At 45.9% G+C, this 15,938-nt stretch overlaps 1 protein-coding gene across 5 annotated transcripts in view; it reads left to right on the top strand.

Moving 5' to 3' along the window:
* The window catches only part of HGSNAT (heparan-alpha-glucosaminide N-acetyltransferase), a 79,593-nt gene that overhangs the window by 16,290 nt on the left and 47,365 nt on the right, over positions 1-15,938 (top strand). For 2 of the 5 annotated variants that reach the window (XM_032144459.2, XM_032144455.2), the window contains exons 1-2: positions 2,213-2,600; positions 8,147-8,262. The exons of 1 other annotated variant lie outside the window; for it this stretch is intronic. In XM_032144459.2, the coding sequence (XP_032000350.1) occupies positions 2,399-2,600; positions 8,147-8,262 (318 nt within the window). In that variant the 5' untranslated portion in view covers positions 2,213-2,398. Of the gene's footprint in view, positions 1-2,212; positions 2,601-5,657; positions 5,817-8,146; positions 8,263-15,938 lie in introns of those variants that run through there. 2 more of the 5 variants (XM_032144456.2, XM_058433759.1) reach the window with 2 other exon arrangements.

The raw sequence follows: 15,938 nt of genomic DNA on the forward strand, positions 1-15,938 counted from the left end.
GGGCGGCCGGGCAGAGGCGCTCCTCACTTCCCAGACGGGGCGGCCGGGCAGAGGCGCTCCTCACTTCCCAGACGGGGCGGCCGGGCAGAGGCGCTCCTCACTTCCCAGACGGGGCGAGGCGACCGGGCAGAGGCGCTCCTCACTTCCTAGACGGGGCGGCCGGGCAGAGGCGCTCCTCACTTCCCAGACGGAGTCTGCACCATTTTCAAATGCATCTTGAACCCTTCGGATTCCTTTGAAAAAATGCCTTCTTTTTTTTCTCCTCCTCAGTTCACAATTACAATGCTAATTGTGTCTCCATACTATGGGACACTCCCCTCAGATGCATTTTCCAAACTCCCCTCAGATGCATTTTCCAAACTGGAAAGAGTTAATTTCCCAAACCTTAAACTGGCTGGCTTAGGATTGGTTTCAGGGGAAGGGAACCCAGAAGCCCAACATGCCAGCAAAAGGGTAAAGTTGTTTACCATTCAGACTTTTGGTCCCCCCTCCCTGTACAAATTGGTAAAAAGCCTCAGGATTTTTGAGCTGTCCTTATCCCTCCTCGTTTCTTTTTTTCTTTTTTTTTTTTTTTTGAGACAGGGTCTCATTCTGTCGCCCAGGCTGGAGTGCAGTGATGTGGTCTCGGCTCACTGCACCCTCCGTTCAAACGATTCTCCTGCCTCAGCTTCCTAAGTAGCTGGGAGTACAGGCAGGCACCACCACTGCTGGCTAATTTTTGTATTTTTAGTAGAGACAGGGTTTCACCATGTTGGCCAGGCTGGTCTCGAACTCCTGACCTGCCAGGCTGGAGTGCAGTGGTGTAATCTTGGCTCATTGCAACCACTGCCTCCCGGATTCAAGTGATTTTCCTGCCTCAGCCTCCCAAGTAGCTGGGACTACAGGCACCTGCCACCACGCCCGGCTAATTTTTTGTATTTTTAGTAGTGACAGGGTTTCACCATGTTGGCTAGGATGGTCTCGATCTCTTGACCTCGTGATCCACCTGCCTTGGCCTCCCAAAGTGCTGGGATTACAGGCGTGAGCCACTGTGCCCGGCCATATGTGTTTAATAACCCAGTTTGTCTCTTCTTGCCTTCAGGACATCAAACGGTCATGAAACTAGAGCCTGGGACCATGGCCCCTTCTGCCGGGCACCCTTAGATAGGCCTCTGAGGGAGATCTGATTGCCATTTTCCCAAAACAGTGCCCCCTATCATCAGGAAGCAGTTAAGATCTGTCTTTGTCCCTATCCTTATCCTAATGGCAGTTAGATGGACTTCTTTAGAAGGGGGAATGAGACAGATGGGAAGGGTTCCCTGGTAAAACTCCAACTGGCCTGTGCACTGCTCTGGGGCGGAGCCACAGAAGTTCGCTCCTCAGTTTGCAGCTGGGAGGAGCCCGGCCCTCCTCTTCCTCGGTAGAACCTGGGATTTAATCTGTGAGGTGGGACGCCTACAATTAGAACTCTGGCTCTGCTGAGTCCCTGTTCCCCTTTTTCTTCCTTTACACCCAATAAAACCCTGCCTTACCCTTCAAACTGTCTGCGAGCCTAATCTTTCCTGGCGTGTGACAAGGACCTCCACCGTCTTTAGCTGAACTAAGGAAAACTCCCGCAACATTTTCATGTGTGCCTTTGTATTTTTATTACATATATGGATGTCCCTAAACAACATACATTATTGTTTTGCTTTATATAAGTTACTACAAAGGCATTCTGCAATTTGCATTTTCCCCAGCCTTGTGTTTTGAGATTCATCCATGTGGATGCGGGAAGCTGTAGAGCACTTCCCCTGCTGTGGGGCAGTTTGTTTTCTCGCTGGTGGACATTCAGCTTGTTGACAAGGTTTTGCAATTTTACAAGCACCTCTGCTATGGGTATTACTGTACCTGTCCCTTATGCCTGCGATAGCGTCTCCGGTATACAGCCAGGAATGGGTGTGCACACTCCTCGGCCTGCTCCCTTCCACTTCGTCAGCCTGGCCGGGGGCTCTTCCAAGAGGTGGGGCCGCTTGGTGGCTTCTAAGTCGTGCCTCTCCCTCTGGGTAATAAACGCCTTGGGGGCAGGGACTCCGCAGTCTTGCTTACTGAGGCGTTTTCCAAAACAGGGACCGAGGGCTCTGACACCCGTGCAGAGGGTGGCCGGCGGGCGCGGGAGTTTGGCAGAATGCGGCTGAGGAAGGTGGGGCGGGGAAGGAAGGCTCCTGCCCTGCAGGGGCCTCTCTTCCGGCCGTTTCTCCTCCCGAAGACAAACACTCCCAACGCAGGGGCGCAGAGCCTCGGCTTCTTTCTTGGCCAGCTCCCCCAGGGCAGGGCCTAGCATGGCCCGGCCCAGCCCCTGGGTTCCCCCGCCCGCAGCTCCCGGGCGCCTCCGCCTCCCGCGGTGACTCAGGCGGCGGTGACGGCAGCAGAGGGGGCGATGACGGGCGCGCGGGCGTCCGCGGCGGAGCAGCGCAGGGCGCGGCGCGGCGGGCAGGCAGGGGCGGCTGAGCGGGCGGCGGGCATGAGCGGGGCGGGCAGGGCGCTGGCCGCGCTGCTGCTGGTCGCGTCCGTGCTGAGCGCCGCGCTGCTGGCCCCCGGCGGCTCTTCGGAGCGCGATGCCCAGGCCGCGCCGCCACGAGGTGAGTGCACACCTCCTACCGCCGCCCAGCCGGCTCCGAGCGCAGCGTCCTCTCTCCGCGGCACCGCCCCTACCTCCGTGCGCGGCGCCGAGCGCTAGGCCGGGCTGCGACTTCGCGGTCCCGCGCCCCAGACCGGAGGCCGGACCTCGGGGTGCTGCGGCCGGGCCCCGCGGAGGCGGGGGAGGGGGCGGTTCGGGCCGCGGCGGAGTGGAACCTGGGCGCCCAGGCGGCGCCCACCCCAGCGCAGCCTGCGTCCTGGCGTCTTCCGTCTAAATAGAGGCCTGGGATCGGGACGCCGGCACCCCACACACTGGCAGCCAGGAGGCGGGCCAGCCGAGGACTGGGGTGCTCGGACTCCCCCTGCGCCCAGTCCACTGTTCGGAGGGACTTAGAGCAGGGTCCCTTCCCTGAGGGCCTCGTCCCCGAGGACGTGGCGCCGGAGCCGTGCGACCCATTGGCTTCGGCGGGTGGGAAGGCCGGGGCGTTCGCCCCGCGCTGGGGTTGAACCTGCATAGATGTGCGGCGGGTGAGGAACCGCAGAGAAGGCGGTGGGGGCGCGGCCTGCAGCCCGGTCCCGGGCGAGCCCTCCGCGCGTCTCCCCTCGGCGCGTTTTCCTTCCCTCCAGCGTGACTGGGAAGCCGCCGCCGCTGCCGCTGAATCGGGGTCGCGGCCTGGGAGGGGCCAAGCTGGGCGCTTTTGCCCCGGCCCCGGGCGCTTGTCCAGTGCGCTGGCTTAAGAGGCGCTCAGCTCAGCCCGTGATTGCACAACTGGCTTGCTCTCCGAACTCGCTGGGGAAAACGGTGACAAACACAGATTCCAGGCCTCTATCTAGACCCCTGCACCGGGGAACCCCAGGCCCTAGGAGGCCCTTCGCACACGCCCCTTCCAGAGGGGTCGGGCAAGCATCGCAAACGCCTTTGGGTAGGAGGGACGGTGGGAGTCACCTGTCTTTCTTTCCCCTCTCGCGCCCTTTTCTTGGTCAGAATACGAAGTTTTAGTGTCTGTGTATGGAGTTCAAACGACCCCTCCTCCCCAAGCAGAGCTGGAGGAGAAAGGCGTTGTGAATTTTGGAAAAGCGGCTCAGAGGATTACATTCTGTGTGCTCCTTGATCCACCCAACCTGGATCTCCTGCGCTCCCCTCCTTTAAAATTGCAAGGACCCGGGGAAGTTATGTAATCTGCCTGATCACAATTTGTCAGGGACTGATCCCGCCGAACACTCTTTGCATTTTAGCACCAGTATTAGCTTATCAAAGGGCACTTACTTTAGACAGAGGTGGTTTGTAAATAGTAATCACACGTAGTGAGGGGAAGCCGCGTTGGGACAGCAAAGCTTTCCCTGCCGCCTGGAGCCCATGTTTGGGCCGCACAGCTTTCCTACTAAAAACGTCATCATCTTCCTTCTTTTTGAAAACTCAGCATTTACTTGAAAAAAAAAAAAAAAAAGACTGTGTCTTTAAAAATATGCCCAGCAAAGATAACTCACGAGCAGAGAGCTAGACCAGAAATTAAATATTTGGAAAGGAAATAAAGGTATAATAATACACAAGCAGCAGATTTATCCCCGCACCATTGGAAGGTGACTTTATTTGGTAATTTGCCCACCAAGACGATGTAGACCAGAGGAGAGAGAACGCTCTGTAACGGTCTGGGGGTATTGCCCTGGAATTTCTTAGGTCAGCTGCTGTGTGGGAAGGTGACAGCTTTTTCTTGAAGCTGAACATCAAGCTCAGTTTCGAGGTCATATTTGATGGCTTAGTAATTGGGTCCTTTGGTCGTGTCTGTAAGTGATACAGACTTATTATTATTTTTAAAAACCACATTCAAATAATGCAAAGTAAAAAAAAAAGGTGTCAAAATCCGCTGGCGTTACTCTGACAGTCTCTAGCTGTGGTTCCCTAGCTGTGGTCTTCACCTTCGGCTGCACACTTGAATCCCTTTGGGAGGTTCGTTGTTTTTGTGGGAAATTAAAAAAATCATGCTGATTGGGCAGAGATTCTGATTTAATTGGTCTGGAATGGGGCCAGGGCATTGGTAACTTTTGTAGTTTTTTTAGAGCTTCCTCAGGTAATTTTGACATTCAGTGAAGACTGAGCCCCTCTGCACATTCCCAAATAGCATAGTTAGTAACAATGACAATGAAGAGCTTTCAGCCTAAAATTCATGTTGGATAATCTAAGTATAAAACAAGTACCTTATTCCGCCCACGACCAAAGGGTTAGAGAAACATGAGTACACACAGTACTTATTCCGTCTACCAAGGGATGATGATGTATGGAGAAATTACGAAGGAAAAGCTCATGGCTTCATGGTCTCTTGGCTATGATCAAGTGTAGGAAAAAGTCTACAGAGAGTGACTAGAAATTTGAAAATGGAAGCCATTAAAACTGAAGAAGGGAAATGAAAAAGAACTATTTTAAAACAGTGATGACAAATTGACAAAGGATTTAATATTTTTGTCTTTAATGTAGAGAAGTTATGCAAATACTTCAGAAGGTGTCAGGGATTAAATAAAGGTAGTTAAATAAATAAATAATTCAAGAATTCATATGAAAGGCACATACTGATGGTAAACATTTGGAAAACATGTTCAAACTTGTTAATCACAAATTCAAAACTAAAATAATTAGAACATCCACCAGGCTAACAAATGAGGGAAACATGGAAAGGCTAATCAGGCTGGGCTTATAGGGAGGGATCTGTTGAGGCTCAGGAGACTGGTTAGCCGTTAACGTGCACAGTTAGACTGACTTCAGCTTAAATCCTGGCTGCTAATAGGTGACCTTGGGCAAGCTGCTTGACCTCTTTAGGCCTCAGATGCCTCATCCCAAAATGGAGACACCAGGAGCTATTTCTTTCTTTCTTTTTTTTTTTTTGAGACAGAATCTTGCTCTGTTGCCCAGGCTGGAGTGCAGTGGTGTGAACTCAGGTCACTGCAAGCTCCGCCTCCCGGGTTCACACCATTCTCCTGACTCAGCCTCCCGAGTAGCTGGGACTATAGGTGCCCACCATCACGCCTGACTAATTTTTTTTTTTTTTTTTTGTATTTTTTAGTGGAGATGGGGTTTCACTGTGTTAGCCAGGATGGTCTCGATCTCCTGATCTCATGATCCACCCTCCTTCGCCTCCCAAACTGCTGGGATTACAGGCGCGAGCCACTACACCCGGCCCACCAGGAGCTATTTCATAGGGCTCTTGGGGCCTGGTGGTTCTTTGGTAAGTGTGGTTCTTTGTACTACCTGGGAGATCTCAACCATCACAGCTGTCATTAGAAATCAGCGCAACTGAATTGGAGAGAAATTTCATAATGCATATCAGAAGCTATTCAAAAGCCTGTTTTTGGTTAAAGATTTTACTTTTGGGCCTGGTGTGGTGGCTCACGCCTGTAGTCCTAGCACTTTTGGGAGGTTGAGGTGGGAAGATCACTTGAGCCCAGGAGGTTGAGACCAGCCTAAGTAACATGGTGAAACCCTGTGTCTACAAAAAAATACAAAAAAAGAAAAATTAGCTGGATGTGCTGGCATGCTCCTATAGTCCCAGCTACTTGGGAGGCTGAGGTGGGAGGATTGCTTGAACTCAGGAGGTTGAGGCTGCAGTGGGCCGAGATCTTGCCACTGCACTCCAGCCTGGGAGACAAGAGTGAGACTCTGTCTCAAAAAAAAAAAAAAAAAAAAATTACACTGGATGTTCCCGATCCTGAAGAGGCTCTGTTGGCCTCTGCATTGGTTGGATGTGACCTGGATCACTGTAATGTGTATGTGTTGAGCACTTGTTTCTGTGCCAACCACTTTGTAGATGGTCAAGTTTAGCTTTCCCAGTGGTCTCATGAGGCACATACTCTTATGACCCTTAATTTATTGGTGAGGAAACTGAGGCAGGTTGGGGTTCACATTCAAGTTTAACTTGAATTTATCCCACTATGTCATACTCCAGGTCCCAAACATTGCTTCCACTGAAAGCTTTCCAGGAGACCAAAGAACAGAAAAAATGATTGTGAAAGCTTTTTTTGGCCTAGAGGACAAAAAGGTGTAGTGGATTATTAAGAGTTTTATACTGCAGGGCTTGTCTTCACTGAGAGCTAAATAAGAGTAAATTAAGATAAACTTAAAAATGAGGGATTGAGGCCTGGCACAGTGGCTCATGCCTGTAATCCCAGCACTTTGGGAGGCCGAGGCGGGCAGATCACGAGGTCAAGAGATTGAGACCATCCTGGCCAACGTGGTGAAACCTCGTCACTACTAAAAATACAAAAATTAGCTGGGTTTGGTGGTGCGTGCCTGTAGTCCCAGCTACTCAGGAGGCTGAGGCAGGAGAATGGCTTGAACCCGGGTGGTAGAGGTTGCAGTGAGCCGAGATCACGCCACTGCACTCCTGCCTGGGTGACAGAGCAAGACTCCGTTTAAAAAAAAAAAAAGACAGACAGAGGGATTGAGCTGGCTACGTGAAGAATTCCTGATTCTGCCATTCAAATGAGTGACTAGGGAGCTCAGAGGAAGCTTTCCCATTACAAAATAGAGACCAAGTTCTTACCTTCCTCATTGTGTTATTAAGTAGTTCCGCATTTTTTTCTTTTGGGTAAATTTACTCAGAGGATAAATTCTCTTTTATATAATATCATATAAATGGCCCAGTTGGCTGAAATGAACCACTTTGCTTTGACTTTTAGACAAGAGCAGTTCACTTTATTTTTCCTACCAAATTGGCACACATGATTTTAGAATGTGCGTCATCTTTCTGTCATCCTCAGCACATCATCTAGTGAACTGGTGAGCTGTGTGATGAGTCAGTCCAGGAGCAGTGAGTTTCTCTGCCCTTCAGACTGAGGCTTGTCTTAAAACTGTCTGCTTACCCCTCTCCGATCTGCCATGGAAATTAGGATATTCCAGACTCCAAAACAAAGTGATAGAAAGCAGCACTTCTCAAACTTTCAAGGGACGTGCACCCCACCCCTGGGCCTCGCTAACCTGTCTGACTCAAGCAGGTTCTGCATTTCTAACAAGCTGCCTGGCTGCAGTCGCAGCTGAGTAACATGGTAGGGGAGAAAGCTTGAAGTTTAGAGTCATACAAATTGGGTTCATATCAGTTATTTCATTGAAAAACCATGGCCACAGGCAGTTATCTAATTCTTGAGAGGCCTAATTTATTCATCTGTAAAGTGGGGAAAATACCTAGCTCATAGATTGTCATTATTATAGGAATACTACTAAATTCAGTACATGTCACATCTTAGCACTTGATGAATATAAGTTCCTTACACGATCCTTTGATGCACTAGATGTGAGTGGTGTTGACTGAATCCTCTTTTGTAGTAGAGACATCTGTGCAAAAGGAGACCTGTGTGTGTGCATGTGTGTGTGTGCACATGCATGCATGCATGCACATATATCTGTGCATACACAAAGTAATGTGTGAGAGACCCCAGAAGTCCCAGAGTGTAGGCTTTTGAGAAGCACTACTGGAAGCAACTGTTTACACGAATGTACTTTGTCTCTAACACATCTTTCGGGTGCCTTTTTTTTTTTTTAACTTTTCCTAATTTCTACCAGACTTAGACAAAAAAAGACATGCAGAGCTGAAGATGGATCAGGCTTTGCTACTCATCCATAATGAACTTCTCTGGACCAACTTGACTGTCTACTGGAAATCTGAATGCTGTTATCACGTATGTATCAGTTCACACTCAGTTCTGTTTGCTTTGGGGCTTGTTTGATATGATCCTTAATGCTGTCATATCTAAAGCCCTTCACAAGTTAATTTCAGTTTTGTAGCTAAGGAAACAAAGAAGCTATATAAAGAGTCAGAAGAAATACAGTCAGGGGAGGATGCCTAGGAATGCACAGCATCTATTTTTATCTTTTCATCTACTCATCCTTTAAAAAACCAGTTCTCAGGGATGAACAACCTTGATAGACTATGTTTTATTTTCCTCCTCTCTAGTGCATAACCCTCTTGCTGGACCAGAGAAGGAAGGAGTGAGACACCAGGGTATTCTCCAGGGGCCAGCAGAGTGGGCAGCCAGCAGGGAGGTGCAAGTTGAGGGAGTGGCAGTTATTCCAGGGCCTGCCTCCCTGATGATAACAAATGCATTTTCTCTGAAGGGTTTACTCCTATTCTAGACCGTGTTGCTTTTTAAGGACAAGGCTATTCTTTCAAGTAAAATAAAATACTCTACTATGCAACCATAAAAAAAGAATGAAATCATGTCCTTTGCAGCAACATGGATGCGGTTGGCGGCCAGTATCCTAAGTGAATTAACACAGGAATAGAAAGCCAAATACTGCATGTTCTCACTTCTAAGTGGAGCGAAGCATTGGGTACTCATGAACATAAAGGTGGGAACAGGAGACACTAGGGACTATTTGGGCTGCAGTACCCAAGCAGTACTGAAAAACTTGGGTACTACAGCCGAGTAGTACCTATAGGGCTGAAAAACTACCTATTGGGTACTGTGCTCACCACCTGGGAGACAGGATCATTCCTGCCCCAAACTTCAGCATCATGCAATATACCCATGTAACAAACCTGCACATGTGCCCCTGAATCTAAAATAAAAATTGAAATGATAAAATGTTTTTGCCGGGCACAGTGGCTCACGCCTGTAATCCCAGCACTTTGGGAGACGAGGCAGGGCGATCACCTGAGGTCAGGAGTTCGAGACCAGTCTGACCAACATGGAGAAACCCTGTCTCTACTAAAAATACAAAATTACCAGGCATGGTGGCACATGACTATAATCCCAGCTACTTGGGAGGCTGAGACAGGAGAATCGCTTGAACCCGGGAGGCATAGGTTGCAGTGAGCCGAGATCGCGCCGTTGTACTCCAGCCTGGGCAACAAAAGCGAAACTCTGTCTCAAAAAAAAGAAAAAATTTTTATTGCCAAATTGAGAGCTTCATTATACCTACCATCAGAGGTTGAATTTTAATTTATATTGAGTGACTGTTTACTATAAATGCTTTAAAAAACAAACTTAAAATCTCCAGTATGGGCACCAGCTGAAAAGATGATGGAGCAATAGATGATACCTTCTCTATTTGAATAAACCTACTGAAAGGTCTGTAAAGTAATATGAAACAAGAAAAAATCTATTATATTAAGAAAAAGTAGCTTAAGAAAAAGAAAAAAATTATCAGCCTACAAAAAGAACATAAAAAATCTTGAAAATAATCAACAATAGCTGAAATTAAAAAGTGACGGGAACCAGATAATTCAGTGAATGGGCAAAATGTCTTCTAAAAAGACTTAATTAGGGTCTAAAATCCACAGAAAAGTTGAGGGGGGAAAAAGACTGTCGTCAAGGTGTTAGGTGTAGGGCAAGTAAGACCATTATTAGAATAAAACAAGTAGGATCATTGGCATACAACAATGATGCTGTGGACAAATTAAAGAATTAAAAAAGAGGCCGGGCACGGTAGCTCACACCCGTAATCCCAGCACTTTGGGAGGCCAAGGACGGTGGATCACCTGAGGTCTGGAGTTAGAGATCAGCCTGGCCAACATGGTGAAACCCCATCTCTACGAAAAAATACAATTAACCGGGCATGGTAGCACGTGCCTGTAATCCCAGCTACTTGGGAGGCTGAGGCTGGAGAATCGCTTGAACTCGGGTGGGGCCAGAGGTTGCAGTGAGCCGAGATCATGCCATTGCACTCCAACCCGGGCAACAAGAGTGAAACTCCGTCTCAAGAAAAAAAAAAAAAAAAAAAAAGAAAAAACAGGAAGACAGGCCGTGCATGGTGGCTCACTCTTATAAGCAGCACTTTGGGTGGCCTAATGGGCAGATCATGAGGTCAGGAGTTCAAGACCAGCCTGGACAGCATGGTGAAACCCCGTCTCTACTAAAAATACAAAAATTAGCTGGGCACAGTGGTGTGTGCCTATAATCCCAGCTACTTGGGAGGCTGAGGCAGGAGAATCGTTTAACCCTGGGAGGCAGAGGTGGCAGTGAGCTGAGATCGAGCCACTGCACTCCAGCCTGGGCATCAGAGCGAGACTCTGTCTCAATAAATAAATAAATAAATAAAGGAATTAACTACATGAGACTGTTTTAAGAAAAAAATTGCCAATTTACTTAAAAGAGCATGGAGATAATTGCATCAGGAAAATGTATAAAGAAGTGACACAGCATTTGTATTTAATCATAGTAGTAGAAAATATCCCATTATTGCAAAAAAGATTTTAGCCTGGAAACTGGAAAGACACTTATGACTCTTTTAAGATTAACTAGAGACTGATAAAATTATGTCTAGACATAAACTGTTTTAAATTTTGAACTTTAATGATAATTTTTAAAATTTTAGGCCGGGCGCGGTGGCTCACGCCTGTAATCCCAGCACTTTGGGAGGCTGAGGCGGGCGGATCATGAGGTCAGGAGATCGAGACCATCCTGGCTAACATGGTGAAACCCCGTCTCTACTAAACAAATACAAAAAGTTAGCCGGGCGTGGTGGCGGGCGCCTGTAGTCCCAGCTACTCAGGAGGCTGAGGCAGGAGAATGGTATGAACCTGGGAGGCGGAGTTTGCAGTGAGCCGAGATCGTGCCACTGTACTCCAGCCTGGGCGACAGAGCAAGACTCAGTCTCAAAAAAAAAAAAAAAAAAAATTAAGCAGATGTAGGTTATAGGAGACACAAGTATGCAAAACATGCAAATTATAATAACTTCCTACATTTAGTAAGCCAGATAATAAAAATCTGGGGCTGATGGAAGGATATGTTTAAGATATTTAAGGTGAAGGTATGCCCAAGAGATCAGTTACTAGCTGAGTTGAAGAATTTCCTGTTGTGTTTCCTTCTTTATCTCACTTCCTTAAAGTAGAAAGACCTTTTATTTTATTTATTTATTTATTTTAAGACGGAGTCTTGCTCTGTCACCCAGGCTGGAGTGCAGTGGCACGATCTCGGCTCAACGCAAGCTCCACTTCCTGGGTTCAAGCAATTCTCCTGCCTCAGCCTCCCGAGTAGCTGGGACTACAGGCGCCCACCACCGTGCCCGGTAATTTTGTATTTTTAGTAGAGACAGGGTTTCACCATTTTGGCCAGGCTGGTCCTGAACTCCTGACCTTGTGATCCGCCCACCTCAGCCTCCCAGAGTGCTGGGATTACCGATGTGAGCCACTGCGGATGGCCAACATTTAGTTTTTTGTAAGTAAGATGTTCTCAGTATGGTAAACAGTTAATGTTTCTGTATCTTTAAAATATTACTAAAAAAAGAAGACTGAGCCATGTGAGGTAGTTCACACCTGTAATCCCAGCACTTTGGGAGGCCAAGGCGAGAGGATCGCTTGAGGTAGGAGTTTGAGACCAGCTGGGGCAACAAAGTCCTCATCTCTTTCAAAACAAAACAAAACCAAAAAAAAACAAGACTATACAATGTGGAAAATACATAAAAAAGAGAAGATATTGTGAGTATTTAAAATTGCTTTTGGAAAGAGAAGAGCTATACATACATACCTTAGTAAATAAAGTATTAAAAACTAAAATATATTATTGCACTCATAAAGAATATAATGAAAACTTGTACTTTTTGATGAAGTAGATATTAGAATAAAAGGGGCTAGTTAAGCATTTGCATAAACAGTAAATACTAATGCTAAAATATGAACACCCTAAATAAAAAGGCACCAAATTTATGTGGGTCCCCAAAGTACATCGAAAATAATGGTAGCAGCTAATAATACAAAGCAAAGTCATAGTAGAGACAAATGATAAGATACTCTTATCAGGGCAAACATTTTGAAGGTTTCATCGTAGAGCTGGTCAACTGAGCCGAATAATGTCAGGGAGTGAGGTGGTTAAGAGCTTGGATTCTGCAGTCCGAGTGTCTGGTTTGAATCCCACCTCTGTCACTTGTGTTACTTTGGGTATGGTTCTCACCTTCTCTCTGCTTCTCTTCCCCTGTGAAGCTGGAAAAATAACGGAACCTGCCCCTGAGCTCCTTGGGAGTGTTTTGTGACTGAGTGTCTGTAAGCTGAAGCAGAGTGAGACCTCTCCACATGTCAGTGTTGCTGGCAATAGACATAAGTAACATATGGCAGAAATTAAATGGAAAAAGTAGATAAATTCAAAAATTCCTGTATATATTTGTTTCACAAAACACTCATCATATGTTAAGTCAAAAGAGACTGAATAAATTTTAAAAAGCAGGGATTATGTATTCTACCTCATACTTCTGCACAACAAAGAAACAAACTAATATAATAAGGGTTATAATATAAATACGAGCATTTTGTAGAAAGTCTTTAGATCAGGCCAAAGCAATTCCTATGAAAAAAATGCATGTAAATGTTCATAATAATAAAGATGATGGTAATAGAAATTGCAGCTACTGTTTCCTGAGGACTTGTTCAGTGTTTTAGGTGTGTTTCATTTAACTTACAACACTCGAGTAGAGAGATTCTATCCAGGAGAGAGGATTTGCTGGAGATACTGAAATTAAGAGAAATAAAGTGACATTTTTCTGGGTTACCTAGCTGTTAGGTGGCAAAGTCCACCCCTCCCTGTAGCATTGGAGGTTGGTATTTATGTTAATCAGAAAGAAAAGGGGAGGCTGGATGCAGTGGTTCATACCTCTAATCCCAGCACTTTGGGAGGCCTAGGTGGGCAGATCACTTGAAGGTTAGGAGTTTTGAGACCAGCCTGACCAACATGGTGAAACCCCGTCTCTACTAAAAATACAAACATCAGCTGGGCATGGTGGTGGGTGCTTGTAGTCCCAGTTACTCGGGAGGCTGAGGCAGGAGAATCACTTGAACCTGGAAGGGGGAGGTTATAGTGAGCTGAGAGCACGCCACTGCACTCCAGCCTGGGTGACAGAGCGAGAGTCCATCTCAAGAAAGAAAAGAGGAAATGCAAAGCTATTCAGAAGGGATCTCAAGGTTTTTGAAAGCAAACAGTGTAATCATCCAAACAAAAAAAAGAAGCAATAATATTAATAAGTACATAAGGTAGAAAATGATAGCAGAATCGAAGTAAGAACAAGCTGAGAAATGATTTTTATTTTTGAGGCAGGGTCTTGCTCTGTTGCCCAGGTTGGAGTGCAGTGGTGTGTGATCATGAGTCACTGCGCTCTCAAACTCCTGGGCTCAAGAAATCCTTCTGCTTCAGCCTCTCAAGTAGCTAGGACTATAGGCATGGACCATGACACCCAGCTAATTTTTATTTAAAAATCTTTTGTGGAGACAAGGCCTTGCTATGTTGCTCAGACTGGTTTGGAACTCCTGGCCTCAAGTGATTCTCCTGCCTCGGCCTCCCAAAGTGCTAAAATTACAGGTGTGAACCACAGATCTGGCTGAAAATGATACATTTTAATGAGAAAAATATAGGTTAAATGAGAGATAGCCAGTAACCATTGATATCAAAACTAAACAGGAAAAATATCAGTGTTTCCCAAGTTAATTAATATATTTAACACAATTGCTATTAATATGTAAATAGAATTCGTTATATAGTCTACATAAATAATTTCAAAATTTATATGAAAAAGTAAATGAGTCAGAGGATCAAAAGACGGCCCAAAGTGGTCCGAGTATTGTGGGTTATTGTTAAGCTGATTTAATATTGTCTCCCCCGACAACCATGCTTGACTAGCTTAAAAGAAAAAAAAAATGGCCCAAAAGGAGATTGGGCAATGTGGAGACTTGCTGTACTAGATAAGATATATTGTGAGGCCATAATCATTTATGTAGCCAAAAAAGAGAAATGAAGACTAACAGACCAATGTAAGTGTGAGAAGTAGAATCTAATTTATGTGAGAACCTAGAGTATTATAACTAAGACCATGGGGAAAGATATTTAAAATTACTATATACCATGTATCAAGTACTCCAAGAGGAATCAAGTTAAAAAATAAACCCACAAACTAAAAAAAATTTTAAAAGGCAGAATACATTTTTTAAAAGTTTCATTTTTTTTCTTTTTTTTTTTTGAAACGGAGTCTTGTTCTGTCGCCCAGGCTGGAGTACAGTGGCACAATCTCGGCTCATTGCAAGCTCCGCCTCCTGGGTTCATGCCATTCTCCTGCCTCAGCCTCTCTGAGTAGCTGGGACTACAGGCGCCCGCCACCACGCCCGGCTAATTTTTTTTGTATTTTTAGTAGAGACGGGGTTTCACCGTGGTCTCAATCCCCTGACCTCATGATCCACCTGCCTCAGCCTCCCAAAGTGCTGGGATTACAAGTGTGAGCCACTGCGCCTGGCCTAAAGTTTCATTTTTTTTAATTGACACAATAATGGTACATATTTATGGGGTACAGTATCTCGAACTGCTGAGCTCAAGTGATCTGCCCACCTCGGCCTCCCAAAGTGCTAGGATTACAGGTGTGAGCCACCGGGCCCAGCCAATGTACACGTTGGGTAATGATCAAGTTAGGGTAGTTAACATTTCCATCACCAAAACACTTGTCATTTCTTTGTGATGTGATGGTTCAAAATCATCTCATCTATTTTGCAATATACATTACATTATTGTTAACTATAGTCACCCTACTGTGCCATATGTCATCAGAACTGATCCCATTCTAACTGTGACTTTTACACCTGTTGACCAACCTCCCTATCTCCTCTTCCTTACTAACCTCTGTTTACTCTCTACTTCTATGAGGTCACATTTTTAGCTCTTACATACGAGTGAGATCACGTGGTATTTGTCTTTCTGTGTCTGGCTTATTTCACTTAACATAATGTCCATTAGGCTTATCCATGTTGCTGCAAATGACAGGATTTTATTCTTTTTTTATGGCTGAATAGTATTCCTCTGTGAATATATAGCACATTTCTTTGTCCATTCATCGGTTGGTGGATAGTTAGGTTGATTCCATATCTTGGCTATTATGAATAGTGCTGTATTAAACATGGAAGTACAAGTATCTCTTTGACAAACTGATTTTCTTTTCTTTTTTTTTTCTGAAAGATGAAAATGAGATTGATCTTTATTGTAGAATCCAGGCCAGGGGGCTGCTTTGAAGGCAAGAATTTCATGCTAGAAATTCCTTATTAGCCACACAAACTTCTTGTAGCAAGATAGACTTGTATTACTTCTTTTTTTTTTTTTTTAATTATACTTTCGGTTTTAGAGTACATGTGCACAATGTGCAGGTTTGTTACATATGTATACATGTGCCATGTTGGTGTGCTGCACCCATTAACTCGTCATTTAATATTAGGTATATCTCCTAATGCTACCCCTCCCCCCTCCCCCCACTGCACAACAGGCCCCTGTGTGTGATGTTCCCCTGCCTGTGTCCATGTGTTCTCATTGTCCAATTCCCACCTGTAGGGACCAGCCCCAGAGGGTCGGTGGGCTTCTCCCTGTGTGCGGTGACGAGAAAGTGTAGAAATAAA

This window comes from Hylobates moloch, unplaced genomic scaffold, assembly GCF_009828535.3.
Source record: "Hylobates moloch isolate HMO894 unplaced genomic scaffold, HMol_V3 SCAFFOLD_22, whole genome shotgun sequence".
NCBI classification, from domain to species: Eukaryota; Metazoa; Chordata; class Mammalia; order Primates; family Hylobatidae; genus Hylobates; species Hylobates moloch.